The sequence below is a fragment of the Mangifera indica genome, chromosome 5 (genome assembly GCF_011075055.1).
Source record: "Mangifera indica cultivar Alphonso chromosome 5, CATAS_Mindica_2.1, whole genome shotgun sequence".
Taxonomy (NCBI): Eukaryota; Viridiplantae; Streptophyta; class Magnoliopsida; order Sapindales; family Anacardiaceae; genus Mangifera; species Mangifera indica.
Genome location: NC_058141.1, coordinates 13,064,791 through 13,085,420, shown reverse-complemented (window position 1 = coordinate 13,085,420; position 20,630 = coordinate 13,064,791). Strand labels below are relative to the sequence as shown.

Below are 20,630 nucleotides of genomic sequence, written 5' to 3'. Positions count from 1 at the left end.
AAGGTTAAGGTTGATAGTGAAATTTAATATTTTGTTTTGGTCTTCTAGTTATAGAAGGATAAAAGGGGATTTTTTCTCTTATTTGGACATACAAAAACTTTGAACCCATAAATTCTTTTTAATCTTCAATATATTTTTTCTATGTTTTAAGTGTTTTTAAGAATTTTTTCATGGTGGAGGGTAGACTTGATTCAATTCATCTTAATAGAAGAGGAGTATTTGTTTTGTTACTCTCGTCATTGTATATAGAAAATAGATTTCGTACTAATTCTTATATGCCCGAATGAAAAAAAAGAAAAATTCATGTATAGAAACCTCGACTTTTAATTTATTTTAAATTTTTTTACTAGTTTTGTGAATCAACATTGATACGAATTAAATCAACATTGACTTCAATTGTCTTCTCTTGATTTTCCCTATGGAAGAAGGTCGTTGAATGACCGCAGTGTGACTTTTAAGGCTTGATAGGAGATTTGGTTACCAAAATTTTGAATGATTTCAATTAAAAATTAGAGGCTTAAGTTTATGAGTTGGATTGGTAAATTGGATTTCACAAATAACAAATAGAGTGATGAGAAGGAGATTTGGAGGTTTTGTTCACAAAAAACTTGTTGGAGCTATAACAATTTAATAGAGTGAACTTAGTGAGGGAGGCGCTATGGTGAAAATGGTGGTGGCAATTAAGTAGTAGTATAAGGGGGTGTTCAAGGATCTAGGAAAGACTACAAATTGAAAAGTTTAAAGCGTTTGCATCTTGGGCAGTCGACATATGGACATAAAAAAATAAAAAATTACAAACATATGGACAGAAATCAAAGAAACCCTATAAGATCCCTAAAAACTCATTAGATTGGAAAGGGTCGATAAGCATTATTGTTAATTTTACTACATAATACGGGCATTTAAGTGATTTGTAGGAATCAATACAAAAAATAACAAGAATCGATCTGAAGAGTATCATAGTAATTGTAGACTTTATTTTACTGATTTTGTTAATACAGCTTTATTTGTTGTGAAAAGTGTTAGGTATGCTATTGAAGAGGTGGGAAATTGTTTTTAGATCAAACCTTGGGTGGGAATATGTAATTCTCTTGTAGGCAAAATACATCCCCTGTATACATAGAATTTCAGATATATTCTAGCAGATTTCTGTAAAATAATCTAAAGACAATTTCCAGTTCCAGATATTAAATTATAATTCATCCCAATTTTCTATGAAATCCCTCATATATGTACACACACACAAAGCAGTTTAAGAGATTATGAATGATTTGGATAAAGTCCAATAATGTGAAAATAGATAAGGAAATTATTGAAAACTAGAAGTGCCCATGTGAATTGTGGAGAAAAACTCGGTTTCCGAGACCAGGACAAGGAGCCAAACGCACCGGTGGACATGCTTGAGTAAGCTAACCAAGTGCTTCTGCACCTCGTTAACGTGATTTCTGTTAACTTTTTTTTCACTCTCTCTCTCATTGTCTCACTTCCTCCCCTTCTCCTTTATAAATTTAACCCTCATCTGCATACATTTCCTTCTACTTCAACCCTCTTTTGTTTACTCTGTTAAAATGGCACCCTTTATCTCCCCTCTGTTTGCTTTCATTTTGCTCTTCGCCACTCATGCTTTTGCTGCCAAGGACTATGACGGTAAGTTTAGAAACATACCCTTTTGGTTTATGGTAGTTTAGATCTGTTATTTTGGTTCTGTCGTCTCAATTGGTTGGTGTAAAGCTTGGTTCTTTTGGCTGTTTTCACTTTGAATCTTCTTTTTATTGCGTTTCTTCTTTGTCAGGGTACTTGCAAAATGGCAACTTTGAGGAGCCACCAAAAAAACTGACCTTGACAAGACTGTGCTGAAGGGAAAATGTGCACTAACCAAGTGGGAAATCAGTGGATTTGTTGAGTACATCTCCGGTGGGCCGCAATCGGGTGGGATGTACTTTCCTGTGGCTCATGGAGTCCATGCGGTGAGGTTTGGGAATGAGGCTGCAATTTCTCAAACCGTACCTGTGAAAAAAGGGGTTTTTTATGCATTGACATTCGGTGCATCCAGGACTTGTGCACAAGATGAGGTGCTGAGAGTCTCAGTTCCTCCTCAATCTGGGGACCTTCCTTAGCAGACATTGTATGATAGTAATGGTGGCGATGTCTATGCTTGGGGATTTATAGCCAATTCTTCTTCTGTTAAAGTGATTTTCCACAACCCTGGGGTTCAAGAGGATCCTGCTTGTGGTCCACTTATTGATGCTGTTGCTATTAAGGAGCTATCTCCTCCAAAGCCCAGCAGAGGTAATTTGTTAGTAGTTTTTTAAACATTAAGCAATATTCAAGGTTTAGTTGATGTGTATCATCGTTCACTTGCAGATAATTTGGTAAGAAATCCTGGCTTTGAAGAGGGTCCACATCGCTTGGTGAATTCTACCAATGGAGTCCTCCTCCCTCCCAGGCAAGAAGATCGAACATCTCCACTCCCTGGGTGGATCATTGAATCGCTTAAAGCTGTGAAGTTCATAGATTCAAAGCACTTCAACATCCCAGCTGGACTTGCTGCAGTTGAGCTTGTTGCTGGTAGAGAAAGTGACATTGCCCAAGTTCTGAGAACAACTCCCATCAAAGTCTATAATCTCACATTTGCAATCGGAGATGTAAAGAATGGCTGCCATGGATCAATGATGGTTGAAGCATTTGCTGCGAAAGACACGCTCAAAGCTCCATTCCAGTCCCAAGGAAAGGGTCTGTTCAAGAGTGTTGGTTTCAAGTTTAAAGCACTTGAAGCTAGGACAAGAATCACTTTCTTCAGTTCTTATTACCACACTAAGATTGATGACTCTGGATCTCTTTGTGGCCCTATCATTGATCAAACTCGTGTTTACCCAATTTCTTAAAGCTAAATTTAGAATGAGTGAGATTGGATTTTCCATTACAAGCTCTTGTTGACTTTCCCATGCCTGTGGAAGTTGAATCCTTCATTGCATGCCAAGTGGCAACCCAAGAATTTGTTGATAACACTAAGATTGATATATATATATATATATATATATATATATATATATATATATATATATATATTCAAAAAATAAAGAAATTTCCGGAATAATATAATAAAAAATTAATGGGGTATAATAGTAATTAAGAAAATTGTAAATACCATGCAGCAGCCCAGCTCCCGTCGTCGTCAAAGAAGAGGTCGCCTTTTTCCAAGGCGGCAACTTTGTCCCCTCCATTTAGTCCCACAGGATAATTAGGGTAATTAATTAAAGTAGGTATAAAAGTTTTTGTCTAAATCATTTGAGGAAATTTTGAATGAATTTATTGTTTAAACAAATTTAATTTTTATTTTAGTAATACTATTCTCAATTAATTATCTCAGATTGAGTTTTATTTTGAATGGACAACTTTATTTCTGGAGTATACTTTTATATTATCATATTGATGATATATTTGATAACTTATGAATTGAACATTTAAAAATTTATCTAGATATAGATCAATTTTTTATATAATTATTGATATATACAAATCAGAATGAAAAAATTAGTATAGATAAAAAGAGTGTGCGTGGATGCGTTAAGATTGTGTGCAGGTGCAAAGAATGTTTATGGGTGCATGAAAAGTGTGAGTGCGTGAACAATATGAATGTACGAAAAATATGTGTATGATACAAAAATATTATAACATATAATATAATATTATATATATATATATATATATATATATATATATATATATATATATATATATATATAAATAAAATAAGTGCGGGGTACACACAATTTTTTGTATTCTTGTTTTATATATATATATATATATATAACTTATTCAGAAACGGATGAATTTTTAATATTATTATTGATATATACAAATCGAAATAAAAAAATGAATATAAATAAAAAGAGTGTGTGCGGATGTGTTAAAAGTGTGTGTAGGTGCAAAGAATGCTTACGGGTGTATAAAAATGTGAGTGTGTGAACAATGCGAGTGTACGAAAAATATGTGTATGATACAAAAATATTACAATATATATATATAAAATAAGTGCAGGGTATACACACTTTTCCGTATTCTTATTTTATATATATATATAATTTATTTAGAAACAGATCAATTTTTAATATAATTATTGATATATACAGATCAGAATGAAAAAATAAACATAAATAAAAAGAGTGTGTGTGGATGCATTAAAAGTGTGTGCAAGTGCAAAGAATGCTTGCGGTTGCATGAAAAATGTGAGTGCATGAATAATACGAATGTATGAAAAATATGTGTATGGTACAAAAATATTATAATATATAATATAATATAATGTAATATTATATATATATAAATAAAATAAGTGTGGGGTACACACACTTTTCCGTAATCTTGTTATATATATATATATGTATATATATATAATATAATATAATATATAATAATAAAATATAATATAATAATATTTTTACATTGTATAAATATTTAGTGTGTATTCATATTTTTCACACGCTTAGACTATTTGCACCCACGCGCAGTTTTCACCCTCATAAACACACTTTGAATTTACAATTGTACTCTTTGCACATCTGCATGGACTCTTCGCATTTGTAAGCACTTTTTGCACCCGCGAGCACCCTTTGCATCCACACACACTCTTCGTATTTATGTTCATCTTTTTATTTTAATTTGTACATATCAAAAGTTGATCAGTTTCTAAATAAATTTTTGAATATTCAGTTAATAAGTTACCAAATATATCATTAATATGATGATGTAGTTTCAAAAGAAAAAGATATTGATAAAAAACTATACTGAATCTACGATAATTAGCAGAGAGATATATTATTAAAATAAAAATTAAATTTACTTGAAAAAATAAATTCATTCCAAGTTTGCCTAAAAGTGTTCAAGGAAAAACTTTTATGCGTATTTTAATTAATATCTTGGATACCTAACTTATTTAAAATGTCTTAAATGTTGTTTAAAAAAGAAAACATTTATTTTTTGCTATCATAATACATGATACATGATTAAGTTGATTTATTCATAATCTTTAACCGCTCTCATATCCAAATATTATGCTGGTTTGATTAGTGTTTGTGACTATCAATAGTGAGTAGGTGTGTCTATATATATATATATATCCTTGGTTTCTCCAAAGCTAAGCCAGAGGCTCACTCTCTTCTCTACCCAGATTCCAAGCTCGCTTGAAAATGCAAAACTAATTTAATCCATGACTTTATTCTAAATAAAAATAATTCTCTAGTATAACATATTTTTATTCTTCTCAAAGTAATTAAACATAATCACGTCTTATAAATAATCCATAATTATAATATTTATAAACAATAAAATTTAGACATCAAAACTCTTCAATCTCCTAACTCATCTTGAGTTTATTTTATTTCACTCCTCCTAACTAATTTAGAAAACTTATTCTGCAAAATAAAAGAGACGAGGAGTGAGCCGTCAATTCGGTAAATCAACCCTTGGGTGTTTTACGATCTGGTCATATTTATCAATCCATAAATCAGTCAATTCCTTATCTTATTATTGTTTTTCAATTGCCAAGTGCAAACATAAAACTAATATTATTGTTTTTCTTACGAGGTCTAAACTTTTGAAAAACAATTTTATAGCATATAAAAATTTATTCAAAGGGATAAAGACTATTTTAATTATAGTCAATCAATATTTTTTTATCTTTAAATCAATCTAATCATATTCCTTCTTTCTATTTAAAAAAAAATCCATCAAATCCCAAAATCTTATCTCTAATCCTTTAATATATAATTTTCTTAATTTTCACTTTCCAACCACATTTATTTAATCATAGCTTTCCAACCACATCTATTTAATTATAGTATCTCTTAACTGCCAACCATATCTATTTAATTATAGTATTTTCTTACAATATCTTTTTATCTCTAAATCAATCAAATCATATCACTGTTTTCTATTTTAAGAAAAATCTATCAAATCCTAAAATCTAATCTCAAACCCTCCAATATATAATCCCCTTAATTTTGGCTTTGTACCCTATCTTTCTAATCAAAAAGTATTATTTTCCTTTTTTCTCCTTATACAAAAACTGTATATTATAAGAGGCTCACTCTCTTTTGTGTTTCAGAAGCCCACTCTCGACTTCTCCAAGTAACCTTTTCCATCTCCTCCGCAGCATTTTTTTAACTAAGATGTTTTTCAAACTGTAGATTCCGTGTCACGTGAACTTTTTCGTTTTTTCTTTTTTAAACGATTCCGCTTCTGATTCTTTTGCTATTGTTTTTGTTTTCTTTTTTTAGATTCGAACTCACCAAACAATGCCGAAGGCTGGCGCCTTGGATCTGGCTTTTGGGGTCGGTGGAAAAATTGACAAAAGCGAAGTTCTCCCCACCGTCAAAACGTACTTCCTCATTTTTCTATTGAACTAAGTGATAGAAAAACATGTAATTTATGAACTGAATTATATATGCATGACCAATCAGCTGCATGGCATCAGGTGATTCTTCTGTGCTGCATAGTGTGTACAATTGTAGTCCAAGTTTTCTGGACAAACTGGCAATCTAATCATGGTGTTCAAGTTTTGTCTCTCCAATTTAGTATAGGTGTTACTGAATTCTTTGATAAAAGTTTTAGCTTAATGATGCAGGTATGAGAAGTATCATGTCTGTAATGGAGGTGAAGAGGAAGAGAGAAAAGCTAACTACGCTGACATGGTATGAGAAGGTCTATTTAACCATGTCTGCTTCAAAATTATCGAACTTGACCATAATCATCTGTCATCCGATTTATCTCTTTTCTGTTGCTCACTTTCTGGCAACATATTTTCAATTGGCACTTTGTGATCCGACCTTTTGCTTTTAAAATTTTTCTAATTATCTTCTATAGTGATAAGTGGTCATCTGGTCGTAAAGTATGTTGTTAGAATTTTTCTTTTTCTCTCATAATGATTGTAAAAATGTCCTTTCAACGGCATTTTATTGTCTCATTTGCAATTTCAGGTAAATAAATATTATGATCTCGTAACCAGCTTTTATGAGTTTGGCTGGGGGGAGTCTTTCCATTTTGCACCAAGGTAATACTTTGTTCTCTCCTGTAGTTGGTACCAAAGAGAGACTGCATGCCTTTGTGGATGTTACTGAAAAATTTATCATGATAATGATATTTGTTATTCCAGATGGAAAGGAGAGTCTCTTCAGGAGAGTATAAAGCGACATGAGCATTTCCTGGCTTTACAACTTGCCCTGAAACCTGGACAGAAGGTTAATACTTTCTTGTACAGCACTGAAACATCAAGTTGAGAGATCTATCATTTGTTATTTGGATTGGATTGTGACACAAGCTTTTGCTAGTATCAAATAGGTTCTGGATGTAGGTTGTGGAATTGGTGGACCAATGAGAGAAATTGCACGGTTCAGGTGATATGGGCATTTAAGTTCGAGCCTTTTTTGGTCATCTATCATTATCAGCTATTAACTAATATTATTCATACAATTTCCTCCCTCTTTCTCGTTGAAGCTGACTTCCATTAGATTGGGTTTTACTTTGTTGCCTTTCATGAATCCCGAATTCTTTGGCTGGCTGTGTCCAATTTTATTACAGTCTTAAATTTGCTTAGGCATTTTAGTTGCTTGTATGATTAGAATTCTTCATGCTTCATCTCCAAAATTAATTGGAATCACTGGGCTAGTAGGCTTAATGTCTAGTTAAACAACTCTAGCATCACTAAAGATTTTTTATTAAGAAAGGGCACAAATCACCTATTGTCGAATAGCAAGCTTTAGCAATTTTTCTTTTCATTTTTGTTATGTTTAAACAAAAGTTTTGTTTTTAAGAGAGGGCCTTCTTTGGTTATTTGTTGCAGCTCAACATCGGTCACTGGGTTGAACATCAATGAATATCAGATAACAAGAGGAAAAGTATGTACTTTCTTTTCTAATTATAATACCATATGCATTTTCAGTTGTTGTTGCAAGTTCATTTTATGTTATGTTTGCTGCTTGAGATTCCCATACACTGACTTGCATGTCATTTTTTGTTCGATGTCGGTTTTATAAGATATGAAACTTATTAGTTTTATCAAATAAGTCAGTTTGATTTGATTTTTTAAGTTGTCTGTACAGCCTTAATCAACGTTTTTGGACTATTGGATCACAATTGCTTGCGCCTCCCACTTTTTTTTTTAGCTTTTTTACTTTTGAAATTATTCCTTTTTTTTTAATAGCTTTTGATGTCACAAGATTTGTCGCTCCACAGGAACTAAACCGAATTGCAGGAGTGGACAAAACCTGTAACTTTGTAAAGGTTGGTAGTATTCCTTGGACAAGCTTGTGATTTTATCATTTCACTTTTTGTAGCACATTTTCCATTTTCTATGTTATTAATTCTAGTAAATGGAAATATATTTAGATATAATAGAATGGTTTACAATTTGCAGTGATGAACTTTATGATTGCTGTTTTTTCCTACTATTGCAGGCTGACTTCATGAAGATGCCTTTTCCTGACAATAGTTTTGATGCTGTATATGCAATTGAAGCTACCTGTCATGCACCAGATGCAGTATGTCAATTTGAGATTATCCTGACAATAGTGTGAGTGTGACTGTTTTCCTCTGTTTGGTTTAACTTATGTTATTTCTGGACAGTATGGATGCTACAAAGAGATTCACAGAGTATTGAAGCCTGGCCAATGCTTTGCAGCATACGAATGGTGCATGACTGATGCTTTTGATCCTGAAAATCAAGAACATCAGAAAATTAAGGTTGTATATCTCATAAAGATAAAGAAATTCGCCTACTGGTTATTGTGTACATATGCCATAGTTTACGAAATTGTATCGTAATAAAGTTTCAATGACACAGGCTGAAATTGAGATTGGTGACGGCCTTCCTGACATCAGGTTGACTAGAAATTGTCTTGAAGCTCTGAAACAAGCTGGTTTTGAGGCAAGACTATTTATGCCTTTTTAATTTTAATAATTTGTTTCAGTTTACCTTTTATGTTTTACATTGTCTTATGGTCTGTACAATAATTATATATATTTTTATATATAATATTGTTTTATTCATGAAGGTGTTGTGGGAGAAAGATCTTGCTGTTGACTCACCTCTCCCATGGTACTTGCCTTTGGATAAAAGCCACTTCTCACTAAGTAGCTTCCGCCAAACTGCTGTTGGACGTTTCTTCACTAGAAACATGGTAAAGATTGTTGAAGTGGTAGCCTTTGTGATTATGTTAATCCTAGAGAAACCAATTCTCAAAGAAATTGGTTATCTAAAATTAAGATTTATTGCCCTTTTCCTTCTTGCTATATCGTTGCCAGCTGACCAACATGTATTTCCCCTTTTTAGGTTAAGGCCCTGGAATTTGTGGGAGTGGCCCCAAAGGGAAGTCAAAGGATTCAAGATTTTCTGGAGAAAGCTGCTGAAGGATTGGTTGCTGGTGGAAGGTCAGTGTTGATTTTTCTTCATTTTAATTTTGATCATATGTACTAGCTCCTTTTTAATAAAACTATGTGTAATTATAATGAATATCAATTTGAATACCAGTGATAATGTGTCGTTATGTAATTGGATAATTTTAAATTTAAGATAAAGTAACATTTAATCACATGGTGACATATTATTATTAGTAACCAAATTAATACTCATTATAAGTAACATTGCTCTCCTTTCATAAATACATATTTTTGTCGGTATAACAATGTTACACCCAAAATTGAACCCATTATTAGGTGCAATCCATCAATCTTGGGTTTATTTAAGTGCTGATCTAACTTGTTGCTTCAGGAAAGAGATTTTCACGCCAATGTATTTTTTTGTGGCGCGGAAGCCACAGTCTGACAGCAGTAAATTGGGAGTGCAAACGGTTTCTTAACTTCTGCTAATGGACAGTATTGTTACAGACTAGAGGATGCAATTTATAAATATGTATGGACCTGTTAGCAACTGTCCTTGTTATTTTGTGAGTTGGTTGCATGAACTTTCTTGCTATTGTTATTTGGCTTGTAACGTGAAGCTATATGATTTCCTGTTTGATTGTAATTCCTTTCCTATGTTAAATCTGTTGCTCTCATGTTACCCTTGGTAGGACATTTGGTTATAAATTGTTAATTTGTTTTTGCTTTTTCATGGATCTATTAGCTGCCATGTGACAGTTGGATTTTGAATAAGTTGCTAGTTTTTGTATCTATCAGTACCTGTTGTTATTTTGTTTTTGTTTTTGTATCTCCTGCTGCCTGTGACCTTGAGGATTTTAATTTAAGTGTGCATCTGTTCAACTACTAGTTTGTTGTTATCGCTTTGTCCATTCAATTGCTGTGAACTCCTTGATGGTTGATCGTGAAATCATGCCGCCCTTCATTGCAACAAAAAAATTTACTAGATTTTTATATCAAAATTAGGCTGCATATTTTCGTGCAAGTAAAGTGGATTTGAAAAATAAAATAATGGATTAAAAAACGGATTCAAGCTCTAGGGAGGTTTTTCATTACAAAAAAAAAAAAAAAAAGTTTAGTCCTTGCAAGAGGACTGCAATAGAGGACATACATCGCAAGGGATGAATGACATCTAGTTGTATTCTGAGCATTATATTTCTTTTGAATACGTCTATTAATTTGTTTTATCTCTTTAAGTCACAGCCCAACTATAATTTCCCAAGTGGGAGCACAGTGTTGAAGTGCGCAAAGATAATACCAGGTCCATCATTAACAAACTTGGAAAATAACCAAGATTCAAGCAATTTTGTATGTACATGCGTATTTTCATTTGAGGTGGCTTCCAGAAAGCAGAGTCGGAGAATAACAGCCACATGATAGAAATGTCAATAAAAAATCATCTCTGTGGAGTAGTACCAAAGATAAAAAGGGACAAACAAAAAACTAATATCGCACTGTAAGCTAGTAATATGAACTGAGACCCGGTCTAGCCTTTTGAAATTTGCAATATGAAAGCTAAATGAATGGTTACTTGTGGACTAGGAGTTTGTATTATGTCAATATACTTCAGTGGTCTAGCTATTTTTGACATGAGAAATGACTTCACTGTAGAATTTTTGGACTTCTTCACAAGCAGCATTGATGTCAACCACGATGCCAAACCTATACAAAGCTGTTAATGATGCTTGGCGAGTGTGAACGACCTGAGGAAGCACGTTTGTGGGGCTTAAACCAACTATTGATGTCTATATTGCTATTGTGAGTGCTTATGGCCAAAGTCGTCGCCTTGACTAAGGTGGAAAAGTGTTATGTTTTAAGGCTAAACTTTGGGTGGGAAAATGTAATTCACTCTCAAAAATTCTATGTATTCTCGTGATCTAAACTGATTTATACCTCACCCCACCACCCCACATGAAGCATAGAATTGCCTATTTTCAACATCTACTATTGCCACTGTTGCTTTAACCTTTCAGTTATATGCTGGTTTCCAATAACTGGTGAACATATTTCTCTCAGTGTTCCAGTTAGCAACTTGGGAATTATTCCTCTCCCTCTTTCATTATGCTCTCTATTCCAAGGCCCCTAAAAAGATATGCCTCTTTGAACCCGTGGTGGTGGTATTTCGCATTTGACGTTTGTTAATATGAAATTGTTACGATTCCTTCGTTTAGTTTTACTTTAAACGCAATATGCTTTTCGCTAAACAGTGGAAGCGAATAATGTATACTGTTGAGGAACAAGAAGAAAAACTAACCATTTTTAACATCATTCATTAACTCAATACAACACAATATATAAAAAATAAAACTAAGGTTGAGTTTTATATATATATATATATATATATATATATATATATATATATATACACACAAAAAAAAAAAAAAAATCTAGTTTTGGTCTATTTAAACATAATCCAAAACTGAATGAATCATATTTGAATTGATACAAAACTAATCTGAACTAATATAAATGTTTTAAGATAAGATATTATAAAAAAATTTATATTTCATTTGAAAGCAATAGTAAACTATCTTCACAAAAACAATTTATTAGAGGTAGATTAATGGCTGTTGAGAATTTCGGAATGGAAGGCAAAATCCTTACAGCACTATAGCGTGCCACTTGCAAAACTCTTAAGTATTTTTTTTGATATTATTGTCATTCTCATCTTGTACTTTAACAGTTGAGCTCTTCCTTTCACACATAGACAAAGAAAATCAATCGTTATTAAAATGAGTTTGCAATCTCTCATATTATATTTCTCTAAGAAAAGATTGATAAGAATTAAATCAATATTGACTTCAATTGTCTTCTCTTGATTTTCTCTATAGAAGAAGATCATTAAATGATCTCAATGTGACTTTTAAGGCTTGGTAGGAGATTTGGTTGCCAAAATTTTGAATGATTTCAATTAAAAATTAGAGGCTTAAGTTTATGAGTTGGATTGGTAAATTAGTTTTCACAAATAACAGATAGAGTGATGAGAAGGAGATTTGGAGGTTTTGTTCACAAAAAACTTGTTGGAGCTATAACAATTTAATAGAGTGAACCTAGTGAGGGAAGCACTATGGTGAAAATGGTGGTGGCAATTAAGTAGTAGTATAAGGGGGTGTTTAGGGGTCTAGGAAAGACTACAAATTGAAAAGTTTAAAGCGTTTGCATCTTGGGCAGCCATCGCCACCGAGGAAAATAAAAAAATAAAAAATTACAAACATTTGGACAGAAATCAAAGAAACCCTATAAGATCCCTAAAAACCCATTAGATTGGAAAGGGTCTATAAGCATGATCGTTAATTTTACTACATAATACCGGCATTTAAGTGATTTGTAGGAATCAATATAAAAAATAACAAAAATCAATCTGATCCTTCTCAAAATAATCCTAAAAATAATTAAACATAATCACGTCTTATAAATAATTCATAATTATAATATTTATAAATAATAAAATTTAGATATCAAAACTCTTCAATCTAATTTAGAAAACTTATTCTACAAAATAAAAGAGATGACGAGTGAGCCGTCAATTCGGTAAATAAAAACAAACATAATACATCACTTTTTAATAAATAAACGTTGTAAAACTTCTTTATTTTCAAAATAATTAGTCAAAAAAAAAAAAAACAAAGAATAAAACTCTTGATATTCTTTAACCATAACAAAAATAAAACATTGCCGCAAATTTTAAGGAAAAAAACAATATAAACAAGTTCATATTCATTATGTTAAAGAGAAACAAACATAAATATTTTATATCAATCATAAGGAGAAACAAGATTCATCATTTGTCATAAGATAATCATAAAATAATTCATAAACATTACTCATAAATAGAAAACATAAAATTTGTATTTAGCCTTTGTCACATAGTGTAACATACATTTGTAGTGATTTGGTTCGATTCTTATTCATATTCATCATAACTCCGCAAACTTTTCATAATTCATTTTTTTATTCATATTGGTCTGCAGACCTTTCATCGTATCCATAATTGGTCCATAGACTCTTCATTGTGTTCATATTTATAATTGGTCTGCAGACCTTTTATCATTCAACATATGTCCCTAGGTGTTTTATGATCCGATCATATTTATCGATCCATAAATCAGTCAATTTCTTATCTTACTATGGACTTTTGGCAAAACAATCTTATAAAACTTGTTTTTCTAACAAATCTTTATCTTTGAAAAATAGTAGAAAATCTTTATTCAAGAAATTCATTCGAATACTTTCGTTTTAACAATCATATAATATAACCTAAGTTTTCTTCCTTAAAAAAATATCAAAACACTTTTCAAATGTATTTTAGATAAAAAAATTATATACTTTTAAAATAAAATCATAATATAATTTATCAATCTTAGAAAAAAGAATTTTATAACATAAATAACCATATAAACATTTTCCATATAGAACAAAAATCATTATATATTATGTAAGTTTTTACTTATCTCAACAATTTCTAACTACGTCTTTAATCACCCAACGAGATACCAATATCTTCACATTGTCCTAACAATCATAATTCAAACTTAATACTATCAAATCTTAATCTTAGAAGTATCTATTAATAACCTATAAACCTTACAAATCATCATCCTAATGTTAAATCATACTAAACTCTATTAAAATCAACTGCGCATAAATAAGCTCTTCACTGGATAGTTATGGTTACAAGATTTTTAATAAATTAATCACTATCGTAAATTCACAAAATTTGGATAAATTAAAGTGGACATGTAATAAAATATTCACAAAAAGTTTCAAATGGAACAAAGTTAAATTTCATTTTCAAAACATTCAATAAAGAGAGCACATCAACACTGTCAAAGAAACCAGATCTTTACTAGACAACCCTTATTTCTTGATTTTTAAAAATTTCTATAGGCATTGAAACTTTATGAAATTTGGGCATGTATGAATAGGCATATAATACAATTTGCAAAAAAATCTTAAGATAAAATTGAGTTCAAATACTTTATCAAAATGTTCAAGAAATTCAGATCATCAAATTGCGGGAATGCAGATTTTTTTCTATTGAACAGTCATTGTTCTAAGATTTTTAATAAATTTTGTAATTATCAAAAACTCACGAAAATTTGATATAATTGAAATATATGTTATAGAATTTCCAGAAAAAATTTTTGATTGCAAATAAAATAAATTTCCTCATCAAAATATTTAATAAAGATAGAATAACAAACTGTCTAAAATTTTCAGTTTCTAATTTATACAAACACAATTATTGATCTAACTATGATGCTAATACAAATTAAATTTAAATAATTAGTTCTCAGATAAAAGAATTTTAAAAAAACCCAAAATTTAACTTAACTAAATAAAATGAAACTAAAAGATTAAACTTAATCAAATCTCTAGCCTTTTTTTATTAATCCAAATAACTGTACATCTCCCCTTTTTCAATTGCCAAATACAAAAATAAAACTAATATTATTGTTTTTCTTATGAGGTCTAAACGTTTGAAAAATAATTTTATAGCATATAAAAATTTATTCAAAGGGATAAAGACTATTTTAATTATAGTCAATTAATATCATCTTATCTCTAAATCAATCCAATTATATCCCTTCTTTCTATTTTAAAAAAATCCATCAAATCCTAAAATCTTATCTCTAATCCTTTAATATATAATTTTCTAAATTTTTGCTTTCCACCATATCTATTTAATACTAGCTTTCCAACTATACCTATTTAATTAGAGCATCCCCTAGCTTTCCAACCATATCTATTTAATTATAAGGCAATGCTATGTGTACCTATTTTTTATACATAATTTATGTACCTATTTTTTATACACAATTTATGTACATAATGATGTGTCATTATATAATTAGATGATTTTAAAACATGTGTCACAATATGATAAAGAAATATCCAATCATATAATAACATCTGATTTATATACACAAATTATATATAAAAAAATAGATACACATAATTTTATTGTTAATTATAACATCTCTATTTAATTATAATATCTCCTAGCTTTCCACCCATATTTATTTAATTATAGTATCTTCTCATAATATCTTCTTATCTCTAAATCAATCAAATCATATCTCTTTCTTCTATTTTAGGAAAAATCTATCAAATCCTAAAATTTAATCTCTAACCCTCCAATATATAATTTCTTTAATTTTTGATTTGTACCCATATCTTTCTAATCTTAGTGTCCCCTCGTATCTCCTTTATCAAAAAGTATTCTTTTCCTTTTTCTCATACAAAAACTGTATATTATAAGAGGCTCACTCTCTTTTCTGGTTCAGAAGCCCACTCTCGACTTCTCCAAGTAACCTTTTCTATCTCCTCCGCCGCATTTTCTTAACTAAGATGTTTTTCAAACTGTAGATTCCGTGTCACGTGAACTTTTTCGTTTTTTCTTTTTTAAACGATTCCGCTTCTGATTCTTTTGCTATTGTTTTTTGTTTTCTTTTTAAAGATTCGAACTCACCAAACAATGCCGAAGGCTGGCGCCTTGGATCTGGCTTTTGGGGTCGGTGGAAAAATTGACAAAAGCGAAGTTCTCTCCGCCGTCAAAACGTACTTCCTCATTTTTCTATTGAACTAAGTGATAGAAAAACATGTAATTTATGAACTGAATTATATATGCATGACCAATCAGCTGCATGGCATCAGGTGATTCTTCTGTGCTGCATAGTGTGTACAATTGTAGTCCAAGTTTTCTGGACAAACTGGCAATCTAATCATGGTGTTCAAGTTTTGTCTCTCCAATTTAGTATAGGTGTTACTGAATTCTTTGATAAAAGTTTTAGCTTAATGATGCAGGTATGAGAAGTATCATGTCTGTAATGGAGGTGAAGAGGAAGAGAGAAAAGCTAACTACGCTGACATGGTATGAGAAGGTCTATTTAACCATGTCCGCTTCAAAATTATCGAACTTGACCATAATAATCTGTCATCCGATTTATCTCTTTTCTGTTGCTCAGTTTCTGGCAACATATTTTCAATTGGCACTTTGTGATCCGACCTTTTGCTTTTAAAATTTTTCTAATTATCTTCTATAGTGACAAGTGGTCATCCGGTCGTAAAGTATGTTGTTAGAATTTTGCTTTTTCTCTCATAATGATTGTAAAAATGTCCTTTCAACGGCATTTTATTGTCTCATTTGCAATTTCAGGTAAATAAATATTATGATCTCGTAACCAGCTTTTATGAGTTTGGCTGGGGGGAGTCTTTCCATTTTGCACCAAGGTAATACTTTGTTCTCTCCTGTAGTTGGTACCAAAGAGAGACTGCATGCCTTTGTGGATGTTACTGAAAAATTTATCATGATAATGATATTTGTTATTCCAGATGGAAAGGAGAGTCTCTTCAGGAGAGTATGAAGCGACATGAGCATTTCCTGGCTTTACAACTTGCCCTGAAACCTGGACAGAAGGTTAATACTTTCTTGTACAGCACTGAAACATCAAGTTGAGAGATCTATCATTTGTTATTTGGATTGGATTGTGACACAAGCTTTTGCTAGTATCAAATAGGTTCTGGATGTAGGTTGTGGAATTGGTGGACCAATGAGAGAAATTGCACGGTTCAGGTGATATGGGCATTTAAGTTCGAGCCTTTTTTGGTCATCTATCATTATCAGCTATTAAATAATATTATTCATACAATTTCCTCCCTCTTTCTCGTTGAAGCTGACTTCCATTAGATTGGGTTTTACTTTGTTGCCTTTCATGAATCCCGAATTCTTTGGCTGGCTGTGTCCAATTTTATTACAGTCTTAAATTTGGTTAGGCATTTTCGTTGCTTGTATGATTAGAATTCTTCATGCTTCATCTCCAAAATTAATTGGAATCACTGGGCTAGTAGGCTTAATGTCTAGTTAAACAACTCTAGCATTACTAAAGATTTTTTATTAAGAAAGGGCACAAATCACCTAATGTCGAATAGCAAGCTTTAGCAATTTTTCTTTTCATTTTTGTTATGTTTAAACAAAAGTTTTGTTTTTAAGAGAGGGCCTTCTTTGGTTATTTGTTGCAGCTCAACATCGGTCACTGGGTTGAACATCAATGAATATCAGATAACAAGAGGAAAAGTATGTACTTTCTTTTCTAATTATAATACCATATGCATTTTCAGTTGTTGTTGCTAGTTCATTTTATGTTATGTTTGCTGCTTGAGATTCCCATACACTGACTTGCATGTCATTTTTTGTTCGATGTCGGTTTTATAAGATATGAAACTTATTAGTTTTATCAAATTAGACAGTTTGATTTGATTTTTTAAGTTGTCTGTACAGCCCTAATCAATGTTTTTGGACTATTGGATCACAATTGCTTGCGCCTCCCACTTTTTTTTTTAGCTTTTTTACTTTTGAAATTATTCCTTTCTTTTTAATAGCTTTTGATGTCACAAGATTTGTCGCTCCACAGGAACTAAACCGAATTGCAGGAGTGGACAAAACCTGCAACTTTGTAAAGGTTGGTAGTATTCCCTGGACAAGCTTGTGATTTTATCATTTCACTTTTTGTAGCACATTTTCCATTTTCTATGTTATTAATTCTAGTAAATGGAAATATATTTAGATATAATAGAATGGTTTACAATTTGCAGTGATGAACTTTATGATTGCTGTTTTTTCCTACTAATGCAGGCTGACTTCATGAAGATGCCTTTTCCTGACAATAGTTTTGATGCTGTATATGCAATTGATGCAACCTGTCATGCACCAGATGTAGTATGTCAATTTGAGATTATCCTACAATAGTGTGAGTGTGTCTGTTTTCCTCTGTTTGGTTTAACTTATGTTATTTCTGGACAGTATGGATGCTACAAAGAGATTCGCAGAGTATTGAAGCCTGGCCAATGCTTTGCAGCATACGAATGGTGCATGACTGATGCTTTTGATCCTCAAAATCAAGAACATCAGAAAATTAAGGTTGTATATCTCATAAAGATAAAGAAATTCGCCCACTGGTTATTGTGTACATATGCCATAGTTTACGAAATTGTATGGTAATAAAGTTTCAATGACACAGGCTGAAATTGAGATTGGTGCCGGCCTTCCTGACGTCAGGTTGACTAGAAATTGTCTTGAAGCTCTGAAACAAGCTGGTTTTGAGGCAAGACTATTTATGCCTTTTTAATTTTAATAATCTGTTTCAGTTTACCTTTTATGTTTTACATTATCTTACGGTCTGTACAATAATTATATATATTTTTATATATAATATTGTTTTATTCATGAAGGTGTTGTGGGAGAAAGATCTTGCTGTTGACTCACCTCTCCCATGGTACTTGGCTTTCGATAAAAGCCACTTCTCACTAAGTAGCTTCCGCCAAACTGCTGTTGGACGTTTCTTCATTAGAAACATGGTAAAGATTGTTGAAATGCTAGCCTTTGTGATTATGTTAATCCTAGAGAAACCAATTCTCAAAGAAATTGGTTATCTAAAATTTAGATTTATTGCCGTTTTCCTTGCCAGCTGACCAATATGTATTTCCCCTTTTTAGGTTAGGGCCCTGGAATTTGTGGGAGTAGCCCCAAAGGGCAGTCAAAGGGTTCTAGATTTGCTGGAGAGAGCTGCTGAGGGTTTGGTTGCTGGTGGAAGGTCAGTGTTAATTTTTCTTCATTTTAATTTTGATCATATACACTAGCTCCTTTTTAATAAAACTGTGTGTTTTTATAATGAATATCAATTTGAATACCAGTGATGATGTGTCGTCATGTGATTAGATAATTTTAAATTTATGATAAAATAGCATCTAATTACATAGTCACATATTATTATTAGTAATCAAATTGATACTCATTATAAGTAAAATTGCTCTCCTTTTCATAAATATATATTTTTGTCATTATAACAATGTTACACCCAAAATTGAACCCATTATTAGGTGCAATTCATCAATCATGGGTTTATTTAAGTGCTAATCTAACTTGTTGCTTCAGGAAAGAGATTTTCACGCCAATGTATTTTTTTGTGGCACGGAAGCACAGTCTGGCAGTCAGTAAATTGGGAGTGCAAACGGTTTCTTAACATCTGCTAATGGACAGTATTGTCACAGAGTAGAGGATGCAATTTATAAGTATGTATGGACCTGTTAGCAATTGTCCTTGTTTTTTTGTGAGTTGGTTGCATGAACTTTCTTGCTATTGTTATTTGGCTTGTAACGTGAAACTCTATGATTTCCAGTTTGATTGTAACGTGAAACTTTTGTTATTTTGTTCTTGTTTTTGTATCTCCTGCTGCCTGTGACCTTGAGGATTTTAATTTAAGTGTGCATCTGTTCAACTACTAGTTTGTTGTTATCGCTTTGTCCAATCAATTGCTGTGAACTCCTTGGCGGTTGATCGTGAAATCATGCCGCCCTTCATTGCAACAAAAAAATTTACTAGATTTTTATAACAAAATTAGGCTGCATATTTTCGTGCAAGTAAAGTGGATTTGAAAAATAAAATAATGGATTCCAAAACGGATTCAAGCTCTAATGAGGTTACAAAAAAAAAAAAACAGAAAAAGTTTAGTCCTTGCAAGAGGACTGCAATAGAGGGCATACATCGCAAGGGATGAATAACATCTAGTTGTATTCTGAGCGTTATATTTCTTTTGAATACGTCTATTAATTTGTTTTATCTCTTTAAATCACAGCCCAACTATAATTTCCCAAGTGGGAGCACAGTATTGAAGTGCGCGAAGATAATACCAGGTCCATGATTAACAAACTTGAAAAATAACCGAGATTCAAGCAATTTTGTATGTACATGCGTATTTTCATTTGAGGTGGGCTTCCAGAAAGCAGAGTCGGAGAATAACAGCCACATGATAGAAATGTCAATAAAAAATCATCTCTGTGGAGTAGTACCAAAGATAAAAAGTGACAAACAAAAAACAAATATCGCACTGTAAGCTAGTAATATGAAATGAGACCCGGTCTAGCTATTTGAAATCTGCAATATGAAAGCTAAATGGATGGTTACTTGTGGACTAGGAGTTTGTATTATGTCAATATACTTCAGTGGTCTAGCTATTTTTGACATGAGAAATGGCTTCACTGTAGAATTTTTGGACTTCTTCACAAGCAGCATTGATGTCAACCACGATGCCAAACCTATACAAAGCTGTTAATGATGCTTGGCGAGTGTGAACGACCTGAGGAAGCAAGTTTGTGGGGCTTAAACCAACTATTGATGTCTATAATGCTATTGTGAGTGCTTATGGCCAAAGTCGCCG

The 20,630-nt window shown here is 31.9% G+C and overlaps 2 protein-coding genes and 1 pseudogene across 6 annotated transcripts; all 3 read left to right on the top strand.

The window, feature by feature from the left end:
- The first annotated feature begins 1,641 nt into the window (after positions 1-1,641).
- Positions 1,642-2,923, top strand: LOC123216373 (annotated as a pseudogene).
- Positions 2,924-6,018: 3,095 nt separating this feature from the next.
- On the top strand, positions 6,019-11,330 carry LOC123216668 (cycloartenol-C-24-methyltransferase-like). 4 transcript variants are annotated; one of them, XM_044637170.1, is made up of 14 exons: positions 6,019-6,129; positions 6,279-6,379; positions 6,626-6,692; positions 6,978-7,051; positions 7,154-7,238; positions 7,339-7,394; positions 7,841-7,895; positions 8,233-8,280; positions 8,454-8,537; positions 8,623-8,739; positions 8,840-8,923; positions 9,051-9,176; positions 9,329-9,426; positions 11,026-11,330. In XM_044637170.1, exons 2-14 carry the CDS (start codon positions 6,297-6,299, stop codon positions 11,054-11,056), a joined length of 1,008 nt encoding a protein of 335 aa, XP_044493105.1. In that variant the 5' UTR covers positions 6,019-6,129; positions 6,279-6,296; the 3' UTR covers positions 11,057-11,330. The 4 variants fall into 4 exon arrangements, with proteins under 4 accessions (XP_044493105.1, XP_044493103.1, XP_044493102.1 ...); XM_044637168.1 differs by lacking the exon at positions 11,026-11,330 and adding an exon at positions 10,618-11,004; XM_044637167.1 differs by lacking the exon at positions 11,026-11,330 and adding an exon at positions 9,767-10,112.
- LOC123216670 (cycloartenol-C-24-methyltransferase-like) lies at positions 6,054-19,697 on the top strand. Of its 2 annotated transcripts, XM_044637175.1 has the most exons (15): positions 6,054-6,078; positions 15,632-15,724; positions 15,875-15,975; positions 16,222-16,288; positions 16,574-16,647; positions 16,750-16,834; positions 16,935-16,990; positions 17,437-17,491; positions 17,829-17,876; positions 18,050-18,133; positions 18,218-18,334; positions 18,435-18,518; positions 18,646-18,771; positions 18,910-19,007; positions 19,349-19,697. In XM_044637175.1, the coding sequence occupies exons 3-15, from the start codon at positions 15,893-15,895 to the stop codon at positions 19,434-19,436; spliced, it is 1,065 nt and encodes a 354-aa protein (XP_044493110.1). In that variant the 5' UTR covers positions 6,054-6,078; positions 15,632-15,724; positions 15,875-15,892; the 3' UTR covers positions 19,437-19,697. The 2 variants fall into 2 exon arrangements, with proteins under 2 accessions (XP_044493110.1, XP_044493109.1); XM_044637174.1 differs by lacking the exons at positions 6,054-6,078; positions 15,632-15,724 and having other exon boundaries at positions 15,931-16,071.
- The last annotated feature ends 933 nt before the right edge of the window (positions 19,698-20,630 follow it).

Excerpts from the sequence above, each read along its gene's own strand:
- LOC123216668 (XM_044637167.1), top strand. The coding sequence starts at position 6,297 with ATGCCGAAGGCTGGCGCCTTGGATCTGGCTTTTGGGGTCGGTGGAAAA. Across the intron at positions 6,693-6,977 it reads AAGCTAACTACGCTGACATG|GTAAATAAATATTATGATCT; the intron begins GTATGAGAAGGT and ends TTGCAATTTCAG. Across the intron at positions 9,177-9,328 it reads GTTTCTTCACTAGAAACATG|GTTAAGGCCCTGGAATTTGT; the intron begins GTAAAGATTGTT and ends TCCCCTTTTTAG.
- LOC123216670 (XM_044637175.1), top strand. The coding sequence starts at position 15,893 with ATGCCGAAGGCTGGCGCCTTGGATCTGGCTTTTGGGGTCGGTGGAAAA. Across the intron at positions 17,877-18,049 it reads AAACCTGCAACTTTGTAAAG|GCTGACTTCATGAAGATGCC; the intron begins GTTGGTAGTATT and ends CTACTAATGCAG. Across the intron at positions 19,008-19,348 it reads GGTTTGGTTGCTGGTGGAAG|GAAAGAGATTTTCACGCCAA; the intron begins GTCAGTGTTAAT and ends TTGTTGCTTCAG.